Raw genomic sequence first — 14,186 nt, forward strand, 5'->3', positions numbered from 1 at the left:
AGCAATGAGGTCCTAAAGCTGTATGCAAATGACCTGTGAAATGTCCAATGAAGCATTAGCATATTCAAGCTGTCCACTCTATTCATGAGTGGGAGGCACAGCCACACCCCCAGTGCATGACTGACAGCCTGTATAATGATGTGAGGCTGTATAATGAATGATGTGCTTCCTGGTGCTGGTGGCCATGCCCCCTGCAGCCTGTGTGTGCATGTGTGTGTGTTTAGGAGAGATACAGCAGCTCCAGGCAGCCATGTTACAGCAGAACACGTCAGATTCATGTGTAGCTGATGTCTGTGTCTCTCACCTGTATATTAGGAGGATGCAGCATGTCAGCAGATGCAGCAAACACACTAGCCATGCTTTACTATACATTACACACAGACATGAGCAGGGGGAGGAGAGGGGAGGGGTAACAGGGGTGACATCACTGCCTCTGACCATGTGACCCGCTTCATTTACATGATAAAGAATAGATGATTTTACAATGAATAATGTATGAAATAACTAGATAAAGGCTGGGATGGGATCCTTGTGAGCTGCTCCAACAGGTAGAGGTGACAGGACTAGTGGCAGAGACCTGATGACAGGTGTCCTTTAAGTACATTTGTGTCACACATGACCCTTTTGTGGTGCAGCCGCACTAGGCATCATGCAACACAAATTAGGGGGCATTCCAGTGCTCAGTCGGACAGTGCGCAAGACTTAACATGCAAGGTCTGACAGAACTGTGTTGCATGCCCCATGTTAAAGGTGCACAAAAAAAAAAGTTGCGCACTCGATTGGCCAGATTAGCGAGAAATGTGCGCACCCAGCATACTACACAGGCTAACTGCATTTAGTGCAATTTGTACTGTTAGTAAATATGCCCCATTATATATCAAAATGTTGACACACACACTAGGGTAATGCATATACATATAGTGGCAATTACCTTATCAGACGCATAGTGATTCTTTTCTAGAAGAGAGTTTCCAAGGTCTATGCAGGTGGTAAAACTGTCTGCTCGGGCATCCACCTCTGCTTTAATGCTTTGGTGATTTTTAATTACTAAATCACCCGATGATACATCCCTGTTTAATGTACATCACAAGTTAAGAATGGCAATTTAAAAAAAATTTCTTTCATCAAAAAAAGCATATTGTAAATAACCTGCCTTGGTTTTTCTTGAGCATCAATCTGAAGATTGACATCATCCATCCATAGCATAAGATCTCTAACCATCCTGAAAAATCGGAACTTCTCCACTGTATCCAGAAGAAGCTGGCGGCGGGCACTACTCGCATCTTGCAGTTCACCCCAGCCTTCAGTTACTGCCTGTTCATGCCTGTGGATATCTGCAGCCTTTTCGCCAGCGTAAGCTTTCTGGAGCCGAGCCGCATCCTCCTGGACCTGCTTTACCTAAACACAAGAAATAGTTCAGACAAAATCACTAAAATGTATCTGGAATGGAAAAGTTACAGGTTGCTGAGGAATAAGGAGTAAGGCTTCAAGTGTGGACCAAATTAGCAGGTGGTAGGAAATTATATCTGCCTCCCAACACTGTAAGAAAGTTTTATATACGCTGAGGACTATAAAAGTTTATCAGTCAGGTGCTTACTTGAGCACTAAGGGCTTGTATATCATGTTCATATGTGGTGTGCATCCGCTGCATGGCCTCTGCTGTGTTCAGGTCTCGTCCAGTCTCTTCTGGTATTTGCTTCTGTTTGTCCTGTATCTGGCCCAGTGTTTCTTTGGCATCCTGGTAAAATCGATGAAGCTCATAGGAGGCTGCCAACATTTGGCTACGAGTATCAATCATTTCTAGAAGGTCAGCCCAGGCTTCATTAAGGCCATCCTTCCATTCAGCCACAGTTGCGTTCTCAGAATGTCCAGAGGAGATGAGGTCGTCAGCCATAAGATTTACAGCATCTACACGTTCCTGTCCAATGTTACTTGTATCACGAGAGAACTCCCTGAATTTATCCCTCAGCATCTAGGTAAGAAAATACAGACATTTTAGAAAAATACATACTTACAACCCATTTAGCTGGCAAGTAAGTGTATGCCACATGTAGGATTTACATACTGTCACATGCTCATAATCTTGTCCTAGCTCATGGGAAGCTGCCACAACTTCACGCTCTGAGATCCAGTGTTCCAAATCTTCTACATCTCTTCTAAGCTGGCAGAGTCTTTGATGTTCCTGAAGCTTCCCTCTTCTCTCTTCTGCTAGGTCTTTTAGACTCGCATATAGCTTGTCAACCTGTCCTTGGCGTAAAGTAATCCGGTCACTATAAATGAAGAAAAATCAATGTTTATTATTAATGCTTATAGTTCATGTTTATATTTATCAACATTTGTAAAGTAATTGTTTATAGTTAAGAGTCTTCTTGGATTAAAACAATTGTCCCCAGGACTTCTCCCGAGCTGCACCAGTTCTATGGAATGCCCTACCCGTTTTATCAGACTAATACCCAACCTCCAAAGCTTCAAACATGTTCTTAAAAACCATTTATTTATGCAGGCCTACCACACCCACCAACTACATGCAGCTTTAACTCGCTCTTTATTGACAATTTTTGGATATTCCACCTGTTATCCGGAAAATGCCAGGTACCAAGCTACAGGCTTCACTGCAGTCCCATGGAATTTGGGCTTTGTATTTATACTTATTAAAGCATTTATATTTATTAAATTATTTTTATTCTTGTGTCACCCCCTTCTTGCTTGTAGACTGTAAGCTGTTTTAAGCAGGGCCCTCATGTCTATTGTTTCATTTGACTTATTACTCTGTAATGTCTTATTTTATTTGCATATGTTCTCCAGACTCTGCTACAGAATTTGATGGCGCTATATAAATAAAGATTATCATTATCCTTGATAGCATATTGATGAAAATATCATATCCAATACATACAATTGGTAACCAATATAAGATTGTGCGTGGTTGATACCTGGCACCATCAATGATCAGAGGCTCAAAGTGAGTGAGGGTTGGTAATTTTTGACACTCCCATACTATTGAATGGAAAATCATAATTGACTCAAAGAATAAAAATGGGAAAAAATATTAAAACTGGTTTGCATGACATATATTAAGGCATCACGTAGGAGGGCTGAAGAGTCAGTAAGCTAAATCCACAGACTCCAACTCCACAGTCCTGTTTTCCTGATCACTCTAGCAGTGCTTGAGATAATTGTGGACTTTCCTTCCCACTGCCTTATTCCTCTTATCTATAAACAAATATTCACCCCTGAGCATGTACGTAAAGTGTAGCACACATTCATCGCAACCAAAAGGGGGATCAGGGGTGCACAACCCGTACCAACAGGCCACATGGAGCCTGTGAAGGCACGAGTTGTGGTCCGAACCCTGCTAGTTCTATGCTCTTGGAATCCCCAGTATTTTCTTCCATGGGATCTCCAGTATTATTAGTTTTATGCTCTGGGGTTCTCCAGCATTATTAGTTTTATCCTCTGGGTATCTTCAGTATTGTTAGTCTGCTCTGAATGCAGTATTTGGTTTCTGGGGTGTACTGTGCCATTTATCATTTCTGGGGTGGCAATTTTAGCTGTACTGTGGTTGTGGGTGCATTTAGGGTACTGGCTAGTGATGCAGCCTTAAATTGAGCATTCCCTTGGACCAAAAAATGTTGTTCACCCCTGGCCTAAATGCTTATATCAGGAATAGAAATTTAAGAGGAAATGTAACCTTTTTATAATATATATATATATATATTTGTTGCATTTTATAATGACTCCACCAAAAAATTGTCAGCAGCTCTGACTCCACAAGCCTGTCACAGAGGGCTTACTTGTGAGGTCTCTTTAGAAGCCAGTCTCACTCTGTGGAATTCAAGAAATTAAAAAGCTAAAAGCCTAATTATTTTTATTTAGGTCAAGCGATGTCCCATATTCAGACTTATAACATCAGATCACTCTTTAAAGTAGGCTGAAGAATGAGTCTTTGAACCATACAACAAGTTTATGTTAGGGCCCTTTCACACAGGCAATAGAAGTCTATGGGACTGCAAAAAACTGATGGAACATTCACTTTTATTTCACTGATGAGGCTGTTATTTTTTAGAAGCAGGTAATCCTTTTTTTTTTCCGCAGACGCAGAGACAAAATGGTAGCAAAACAGAGATAAAAAGCAACAAAGCAAATGTAGCTGAGCTCAAGACAACAACTGAAAATACATTTTTTGCTGTACAGGAGCAGAAATATGGGGGCCAAGAGATGAGCAGTCTGCGGCACAGACAAGTCACATGTTTTTTTAAATGCATCCAAACCAAAGCCCAAACCATGGGACTACACAAAGGATTCTATCAGGGTGCAATGCAAGTTATAACACAATTATATTGTAATGCAAATGCTTAGAGAAAGCAGAAAGACATATTTTCAATACAGCTGTAATGGGCTTCTGTAACTTGTCTTTAGTGAAAATGAGGTCCCTGGTGACAGGTTCCCTTAATGCAAAGTAAAGCTTAAAAGCTTACAGCATGGTATTTTATACCTGTAATTTATTTTTAAAAAGTACTGAATATGAACATATCTTTATCATTGATTAATGACAACTGTATTAATCTCTGCCAAAGTTGATTCTCTGAAATAACGGCTTGTGTGAAACCAGCGTAGTACTGTAAAACTAAGCTTAAAGTTTACCTTTCGGGGTGGCCTCTGGAGACCATGTCTCTACTGGAATTAGCTAGTTGGTGAATGGTTTCGGCATAATCATCAAGAGCCTGCTCCATAACCAGGTGTTTCTTTAACATCGCCTGAGCACCAATCTCATCCTGTAGAATACCACAGAAATAAAAAGTGAGGGCAGATGACACAGTATAACTTAAAAGCAACTGTTACATGACACGGAAATACTCAAGCATTTTAAGTGTTGTTGCATGTGCCAACTAACTGTAACAAACCTTTGCCTTCTCTTCTGACATCATGTGCAGTTCCTGTTCTCCCATCCATGCTTCAGCCTCAGCAGCATCAGCATAAAACTGTTGTGCAGCATGAGATTCTTCAAGACGAGCGTGACGCTTTGCGGCTTCTGTTGCAAGCTCCTCCCACGTACTCCTCAGCAACTCCAGCCTTTCACCTATCTCTTGAGCATCTAGTGCATTGTTCTGCACCATAGATTTTCCTCTCGCCAAGATATCATCAATTCTTGGCTGGTGCCCTTGAATCTCTTTCTGCAGGGTCTGTGGGATAAAAAGGCAAAAATATAAATCAACAAACACATTTTCTGACCCTTAACAGAATGTGTATCAATTCTGGCCAATGACTTCAGAAAGTAAACTGCAACTTTGTGTGTGGGAGCAGAGGGGACCTACCTGATTCTTCTTTATAAGTAACTGTACAGATGGCAGATCCTTTCCATGCTCTGTAGAAATGGCCATCGGCTTCCTCTCCTTTACCCAGAGCTGTGAAAAGCACAGAGTTAATCACACTTAAGTATTAATATGCAGGGATTAGTTTTATGACATTTATGTTTCCAAAAGACGATGAAAGAAGTTTGTGGCATTTCTTACTATTTCATCTTCTAGATCTCTATTAAACTGGTGCCCCTCCTTTGATGCCAATAACAACTTCTTCCTCTCGTTGAGTGGTCCACGCAGTTCTGAGAATTTAGTGGCAACCGTCATGTTCTTGGAGTCAACTTCTACTATGTTGGCATCTTCCTGGCCAAGGGCCTGAGCCTGGCTCTGGATGGCCTCTAGCTCCTTCTCCCTGACTTCCATCTGATTTTCCAGCATCTGAAACAAGAACGTAAAACTAAATTAATTGTGAGTCGGAAAAACAAAAAACTACAGAAGTTTATAATTTTCTCATCTGGGATCTGATCTGGTGGAGGTGACCCCATTTTATGTAGCTCAACAATTTCCTTTTAAACCTATGGAAGTACAAAATTTTGATGCCACATCATGGAATATGCCAAAGGCAAATTAAGGTTTATGTGTAGATTATTAATAACAGTGCAAGTGTCAGTATATTGTATTTCTATGTCCACAGTGATGTGACACACAAGTCCATTGCGTTTGTGTTCCTTATATAGTACTCCTAATGTCTGTTTCATAAAGGTGACTATTTTACTGCGACTCTGGGTTCTTCTACTATTGGTATGTATGCAGAGGAAACCCCCTGCCCAATCTGTGTACAAGCTGAGCTATGGAAAGTTACTATTCAGTGTTGAAACGTTTTTTAAATTTTTTTTAATAGCCAGAACAATCTGAAATACAAATCAATAATTAAATAGTCACAACATGTTATGATAAATTTTCAAATGTATGTACCCAAAAGAAAACCTTAAAACTGAAGAAAAATTACCATATATACTCGAGTATAAGCCTAGTTTTTCAGCACAAAAAATGTGCTGAAAATCCAAACTCTGCTTATACTCGAGTATGTACGGATCCAAGATACATAAACATAGAAATCACATTTAAAATTGTCCCTCTACCTGCTGCTTCTTTAATAGTATGTTCACACTGGTAAGATCTTTCCCATAATCATCAGAATGGAGTTGTCCCTCAAGATTTTGCAGCCAGCTTTCCAATGCAGAGCAACTTTGTGTGAATAGCTCTGCCCTGTTGGCATCAAACAAGCATTGTGCTTTACTTTGGGTGGTTGATTCCAGTTCATCCCAAAGAGCATGGAGTGAATCCAGTTTCTCTCGCACAACTTCTTCAAGTTCTGGTTTTTCAGCAATGAGCTGCTGTCCCTCCTATAAAAAAAAAACAGTCAAATTTAAAATTAGAAAATAAGAAAAAATCAAGGCCAAAGAAACATGACCACTGCAAATTACACCAGTGTGACACGTAGTAATAAGAAAGAAGACATATACAGACAGTCGTAAGGTTACATACAGGATAGGTTCTTTTTTTTGTTCTTGTATGTGAATGAATGAATTAATTAATTTTCAAGTCGGAACAGGTATATTTTAAAATTGTAATTCCAGAAAAAAATAAAAACATTTGTTGCAAAAGCCCATTACAAGGATTACCAATAAAGCTTAATTACTGACACCTTATAGCGTCACCAGAGGCGAGATTGGTCAGAGAGGTCCGACTGCAACTAGGAGTTGTCTGTAAGTTGTGTGTCCTTAAGTCAGGGACCACTTGCATAGCTTTATATAGTTCTCTAAGCTCTTACAAGTAGGGCTCTTATTCCTACTATTTCATCTGAACATGTTACTGCTATGTAATGTAGCTGCAGAATATAAATCAAACCTAAGTAAGTGAGCACACAGCAGGGAAGCAAAGTAGTCCTAAAATTTTGTGTTATCATGGACCATGGTCAGAACCTTTTTAATTGCATATATAGATTTTAATATATTTGTTGTGTGGCAATGAACTAAAAGTTATTTTAGTTTATTGGGTGGGCAGAGTACTATTGTGTCCTTGTTCTTTATAATGAATCTAAGATAAATACAGAGCCATTATATTCTGCAGCGTTATGATCCAGGGGACAGCAAACTATATGAGAGAATAGCAATGTGGCCATGTGTTCAGCTGGCCATATATACAAACTGAGCATGCTGGATTTACACAGGCATTGGGGCTTTTTAGAAGTTGATCCTTTCTTAACAATGGCTAAGACTACCTACATAAGAACAAAACCTGAGGTTGTGACAATATTGTCAGTTTCGATTTTCCATAGTCTGGCATCCATTTTTCACTGAACCTATGGTCAGTCCATGGAAACTAGTTCTGAGAAAGACATGCTCTACTTTTCAATGGAACGGTTTTACAGTCCAGTTTAGGACCTGTTATGGGCCTCTGGTCTAAGTCTTCTTTTCCCACTGAAATGAACTCTCCCATTTTGCTAATGTGTGAATAACTGCAGACAATTTTTGATACAATATATATTTTGGTAAAGAAGTTAAGATGTGGAATTGAACCAAAATTTGCAATGAAAAAAAAAAAAGACGCAACTTTTGGGTGAGAAGCAAGGGATCACTGCAGAAAATCCGACAATGATGAACTTTGAAGGGGGACTACCATAGCGGCACAAAAAGTTACACAAAAATTCACAGAAGTGCACATGCATCATGTGAAGTCGTAAATAAAGAAAAAGCCATCCCAAAAATTAGATGTGCCCCACTCATTTACCTTGTCTATTTTATCCAGCCAGTCTTTATTTGAGGCCAGTTCAGCCATGAATGCTTGATGCTTCTGCCATTTGCTGTGAAGGTTACGAGCTTCATCATAAGAAACATCTTGAGCAGTCAACATTTTTTCATTAATCCAGAGTGTCAACTGGAAAAAAAAAATTATTATATTTTCAAATCGAATAATACTATTAACGTTTCATGGACTTATTCTACAGAGAGCAGAATGATTACTGCTTGCGGTGTTGGGATGGGTGATTGGTGTTGTGTTTTTATGTACAATTGTCTCTGTCTTCTGTTTCGTTGTATGTAAAGTAAAAATAAATCTTAATAAAATAATTTGATTAAAAAAAAAAAAAAAAAAGGCAATAGAGAGAGCCATAGCAACATCTCCTTTCACAGTTGCCAAGCAAAGGGTGGAAGATCCTATATCTGGCATTAATAGACTATTCCAGTATAGAAAATTTACTTAAGTAGAAAAGCTGCATACCTCTTGACAGTCCTGAAGGAAATGTTGCAAATCACGATTGTCCTTCAATCGAGAAAGAACATCATTAGCTGCTGCTCGGTTTTTCTTGTGCCTTAGGGGAAAAAAAAAAATTAAGAATTAAATGATAAATCATATACACAAAAATGTAACACACAAGCAAGAATGGGCAAGGAATTGTCTGCCATCATTCAAATGGTTCCAGCACCCAAAATACAGAATTGTGAGTATTAGGAGTTGTCCTGGATTAAACATTGATGGCTTCTCAGCAGGAAATCCTGCAGCCACGGCCCCCTTTCCCTCCTAAAAGAAGCAGCAGCTGCAGTTGGAGGTAGTCTAACAGCATACAAAGCTGCAGACAGCGTTCCGCTTCACTAAACCCAGCACAACTTGACTCACCGTTCATCAATGGATGTGACCTTTTCTTGAATCTTCTCAGAGTTGACATTTTCCTCTTGTATGAGCTTCTTTCCCGACTCTACTAGGCCGCGTATCTTTTCATCATTAGCATCCATGGTGGTCATAAAGTCCTCATGGCGCTTGATGGCAGCTTCTGCTGCCTGGAGGGTAGTGGGCATTTCCGTATGGGATAGGACATACTCCTAAAAGATGTTAAAAAGAGCTTCATTATGTGATGAAACCGGACAACATGTTTTCAATTCTGTTATACTAAGTGACTACGTGAGCAATTGTTTTACAAAAACAGATTAGAATATGTGTTTGACATTAATAAGCATGTTCGTGTACAGAATTTACAATCTTATATTTTATAATTAAAATTATTCTCACCTGGTTATTAAGAAAACCTTCCACCTGCTTTGTGTCTCTCAGGAACACTTGGAAGCTGTAACCCTGAGAAAGAAGTTGGTGCCTGTTTTCCCACATTTGTCCCAACTCATTCCAGCCGGTGTCCAATGCTTTCAACCTCTGCTGCAGAAACATGTATTGGGCATCTGTTTGACCACGTGTTACCTCCTCACCAACCTCCCTAACGCGTTTGTAGTCTGCTCCATATCTCTCAATTTCTTTTCTTATGCTTTCGTGCTGTGCCAGCAAACGCTCTGCCTCCACTAAATCAGCGGGGACATCCTCAGATGCAACTGCAGTTTGTGCCCGTGACAACCAGCTCTGAAAGTCATCTAAATCACGTAAAAAGCCTTGTAGCTTGCTTGCTTCACCTAATGTTTCTTCTCTTCTTTTCATTGTATCCTTCAATTCATCCCATGTGTCATCTATCTCAGACAGGCGACCAGTGATAGCGGCAGCTTTTTGTGGGTGTTCTGAAGCTAGCTTATTCGATTCAGCATGGAGGTCACCAACTTTCCCTTGTATGGCTTCTAGATCACGTTCCATACCAGTAAGTTTACGTTGGAGCGCGGTAACGCCCGCCAAATCATTCCCTAAGCTCTGTGTAGATTCAATGACCTTGGTCTTTTCTCTCATCCAGCACACAGTCTCGTTACATTCAAGATGATAATTCTGAATTTCAAGTGCAGAATCAAGAGCACTTTTCTTCTGACCAACAAGCTGACGGAAATTATTCCATCTGCAAAGAAATAAAAATAAATCGGTTTACACTCAAAGTCACACAAGTCAATTTTTTTTAAGTGTTTTTCAAGATTTGCAAGTATTTTAAAGTGCAAGTGTTTACTATGCGCCCTACAATTAATGTATGGAACGTAGGTGCCCAGAAAAGAAGGAAAAATATGCCACTTATTAAGCATTTCTCTTAGGCTACATTCACATGAACGTATGAACAAGCTTGTGGCCGTACATACGTCCCCCATAGACTGCAATAGCCGTGCAAAGTTATACGGCACCGTACCGCTCCGTACACTGGGAAAAGATAGGACATGTCCCACCTTCCCCTGTGTTACGCCGCGTAGCTGCAGACATAAGCCCGCCCCAGCCGTAGCCATGCTGGCATACGTTCATCTGAATGCAGCCTCATATATAGGATTACCTGTCACATGTATGCTGCATATCCCAAGTTTATTTTGTGTTAATAAATTTTTTATAAACTGCTCCACAGAGGGTTAAAATGTTACTCTTTGCATAGCAAAATGCATACAAGATTTGACCAACATGCCCTATTCCGCAGATTCTTCCAACACAAAAAACCACACTAAAATCCTGTGCAACCTTGCCTACAGCCCTAGCATAGTAACATAACATAGTAGAGCAAATTCTCTAATATGCTTATGTCATTTACTTTGCATCCAAAAAATTTCTAACATTGCCAAACATATAGCAAAGGTTTTAGACAGTTTTAATATACATTTAGAACTACCATAGTACCAAGAAAGGGTGCGACCTCTGTAAAAATGGGCATAGTCTATATATGGGCATAGTCTTTGGGGTAAACTAAAACAAACTTATAGGCGTTGCGAAGTACGACTGTTAAAACTACCCCAGATTTAACAGACACTTTGCTATATCTAGTGCAGCAAGACTGTGTTTTCAAACGCATTACAGCAGCTGAAAAAGAGGAGATTTGCCCAATTACATTGAGTTTACAAAACACACGTTGCGTTAACAAATACATTTTGTAAACACAATTTTGACAGAAATGTAATTAGAGAAATCTCCTCTTCTCAGCTACTGTGCTGCATTTGAAAATGCAAGGGTTAACGACAGCCCCCACAGGGTGATGGACCGTCTTAAACCATGCGTTTTTGAATGTTTACCACGCGTTTGCCTGCTTACCTTCATTTCTAGAAGTGTAGGCAGCTGTGAGACAGATTAAACCCAGCCAAATGCATGGTAAACATTTAGGGCGCTGTCACATGGGACGTTTTGACTGTGTTTACTTTAATGAATAAACACCGGATGCTCGGTTCCAATCGCAGGAGTTTCCATAGAAACGCTGATGCGATCGGGCCAAGGCCCGTCCCTGTAGGTGCAGTTTGGTCTGTGTTTGCAAACGCGGCCAAAACTCCCGTGTGACAGCGCCCTCAAAAACGCATGCAGTTTTAAACAGACTGAAAACACATGCTTCAAAACAGTCCAAAAACTTGATGCGTCTCATCACCCTTAGGCCAGCATCACATGTTGCGATTTGAACCCATTTATGGGCCGTTTTTAAGCAGTCCATTAAAAAAACGCATGTGTTTTTTGAAAATGCATGCGTTGTGGACAGGTTTTACCAATTACAGGCGGTCCCCTACTTAAGAACACTCAACTTACATACAACCCATAGTTACAAACGGACCTCTGGATATTGGTAATTTATTGTACTTTAGTCCTAGGCTACAATAATCAGCTGAAACAGTGTGTCAAATGTGTCTGTTATGAAGCTTTTGTGTTAATCCTGGTTATGACAATCCAACATTTTCAAAATCCAATTGTCACAGAGACCAAAAAAGTTCTGGCTGGGATTACAATGATAAAATATACAGTTCCGACTTACATACAAACTCAACTTAAGAACAAACCTACAGACCCTATCTTGTATGTAACCCGGGGACTGCCTGTATCTTAATTAAAACAGGTCAAAAGCGGTCATGCTTTCAAAAAACGCACAAGTTTTTTGACAGACTACTTAAAAACGGACCAAAAACGGGTTCAAAATGCCATGTGTGGCATCACCCTAAGTTTTAGAGACTCCTGCTTTATCTGCCCAAGTCTGTGTCTTTCTGATGCTAGAGAGTGTGTGCCAGCTCCTAAACCAACAGACACATATAACCAGCTCTGTGAAGTATTCAGAAGCCCTGCAGACAAAACCCTTCTCATTTACAGTCATCTGTCACATGAAAGAAAACTCAACTTTTATTTTTTTTATACAAGTTAACTTACAGGGGCTGAGCTGTTCCTCCTGGTGCACCTAATATCACCCTCTTGTATTAGGAGGCAGGTCCAGGTAGCAGTTGGCAGTGAAGCTCATTTGCATAACGATAAAAACTGAATTTTCACTTACATGACAGATCAATGGGCGCAATGGCTTTATTTTTCAACCAATGTAAGTGTGAAAAAGCTTATTGCAGAGACTTAATAAATTCCCAAGCCAAATTAAGTTGTTTAATATCAAAAAGGGTAAATATGTTTGAAGGTGACATTTTTAACTCACACTTGTATACAAAGCATGTGCGAGTTAAAAAGTGTAGAGTGTGTTAATATTTGGCAAAAAAAACATATCCTCTCCTGGAAGAGAATGGGAACTGTTATTTGTGTAATTAGATGTAAATGTAGTGGCAGAAATTGTCTGTCAGGAGAAACAATGCTGTAGTCACACGAGATGTCAGCCTGCGGTTAACCACACAGCCCGTCTGTCCTCAATGTATTTATATCCTTTTGTGCATATTAAACTCATCTTTAGTAAATTCCTTTTCTTTCCATCAGGAATCTTGTAAACCACAATTTGTTGTTCCTCACAGTTTTCTAGACCTCTGCTTGCTGTCATTCTAATTGAACTTCCAGTGGACAGAAATCTGACCATGGTCACACAGTTGTGCGTCTCGTTAGAACAGCAAGAGTAATCAGAGCTGGGTCTTATAACAAGCTGTCCTCCTGTGTGACCTTAGACAGATTTCTGTCCACTGGACGTAAACATAGAAGCTTTCTATAGAATAACAGCAACCTGAGATCTAAAAAACCGTGAGGAATTCATACAGAAAGTATATTGTAAAATTGTATAACTTTTTAGAATGTAAACAATACCATAAATTTTCTGTAATGGGAACACTCCTTCAAAACTGAATGTAGAGAAACGGCCCCACAACAAGTTTCCCCAGAAGTCTGCAATCCTCAGATGGAGGTACACTGCAAGTACACTACTGTCCAGTAAATTGCTAAAATAAAACCCATTCATACAGTGGGTAAAAATGGACTCCTTTTTTATTAATTAGAAAATCAATCAAAACATATGGTTCCAAGATCCGAAACAAATATCTTGTTGCAAAACGTGCAATATTTCCACCACTTGCCTACATATAAGTACCAAGGTCTGAAAATAATGCAAGCATTAAAAGTAATAAATCACAAATTGTATTTTTAAAGTCCTTAAAACCAGAAAGAAATAATAGTTTTCCTAGTTTCAGTACAAGGGGGATTGTTATATTGCATACGATTGTCTCCTGCTTTATTAAGCAGATATTGCTATGCTTTACTACAGACTCAAAATCTGCTTAAAAAGAGTAACTGTAAAGGTTTTTCTTTTTTCACAAATAAATAGGTCTTTGGATGTAAAACAACTTTCCCTATTATCTTTGTTATCTATATGCAGTAGTTTCTTTGCTATCCCCCTCAGATTACCTCATGGCTGCAATAATTGCTTCCTCTCCATGTGCTGATAAGCACACCATATACATCCTTTAAGTGCAGTGTTCACTGGATTTACTTGTGGGAAACTAAATGGATTTAATGCTAACTTACTTTGAGAGAGAACACAATGCATCATGGGAACTGTGGGCTAACTAGCCTCAGCCTGAGGGCATAGACTGACAGATAAAAGTCAAACACTTTAAGAACTGAAAAAGCCATAACTTTGGAAAGAAAAAAGGCGAGCAGCACAATGTAGGCATCATTCAGTTTGTTTTCATCGGGGGAAATCACAAATAATAATTTACATTTATGATTTAAAATAAAAATGGTTTGTAAAATAGGTAATTA

General features: G+C 39.5%; 1 protein-coding gene across 3 annotated transcripts in view; it reads right to left on the reverse strand.

Annotated features, from left to right (window-relative positions):
* SPTBN2 (spectrin beta, non-erythrocytic 2) overlaps positions 1 to 14,186 on the reverse strand; it is a 114,142-nt gene that overhangs the window by 7,279 nt on the left and 92,677 nt on the right. For all 3 annotated transcript variants that reach the window (XM_072117886.1, XM_072117887.1, XM_072117888.1), the window contains 13 exons: positions 9,369 to 10,125; positions 8,979 to 9,181; positions 8,583 to 8,673; positions 8,094 to 8,240; positions 6,443 to 6,706; positions 5,514 to 5,738; positions 5,316 to 5,405; positions 4,905 to 5,183; positions 4,645 to 4,775; positions 2,066 to 2,270; positions 1,598 to 1,972; positions 1,154 to 1,398; positions 932 to 1,070 (listed from right to left, as the gene is read on the reverse strand). In XM_072117886.1, the coding sequence (XP_071973987.1) occupies positions 932 to 1,070; positions 1,154 to 1,398; positions 1,598 to 1,972; positions 2,066 to 2,270; positions 4,645 to 4,775; positions 4,905 to 5,183; positions 5,316 to 5,405; positions 5,514 to 5,738; positions 6,443 to 6,706; positions 8,094 to 8,240; positions 8,583 to 8,673; positions 8,979 to 9,181; positions 9,369 to 10,125 (3,151 nt within the window). The remainder of the gene's footprint in view (positions 1 to 931; positions 1,071 to 1,153; positions 1,399 to 1,597; positions 1,973 to 2,065; positions 2,271 to 4,644; positions 4,776 to 4,904; positions 5,184 to 5,315; positions 5,406 to 5,513; positions 5,739 to 6,442; positions 6,707 to 8,093; positions 8,241 to 8,582; positions 8,674 to 8,978; positions 9,182 to 9,368; positions 10,126 to 14,186) is intronic.

The sequence above is a fragment of the Engystomops pustulosus genome, chromosome 7, assembly GCF_040894005.1.
Source record: "Engystomops pustulosus chromosome 7, aEngPut4.maternal, whole genome shotgun sequence".
Lineage (NCBI taxonomy): Eukaryota > Metazoa > Chordata > Amphibia > Anura > Leptodactylidae > Engystomops > Engystomops pustulosus.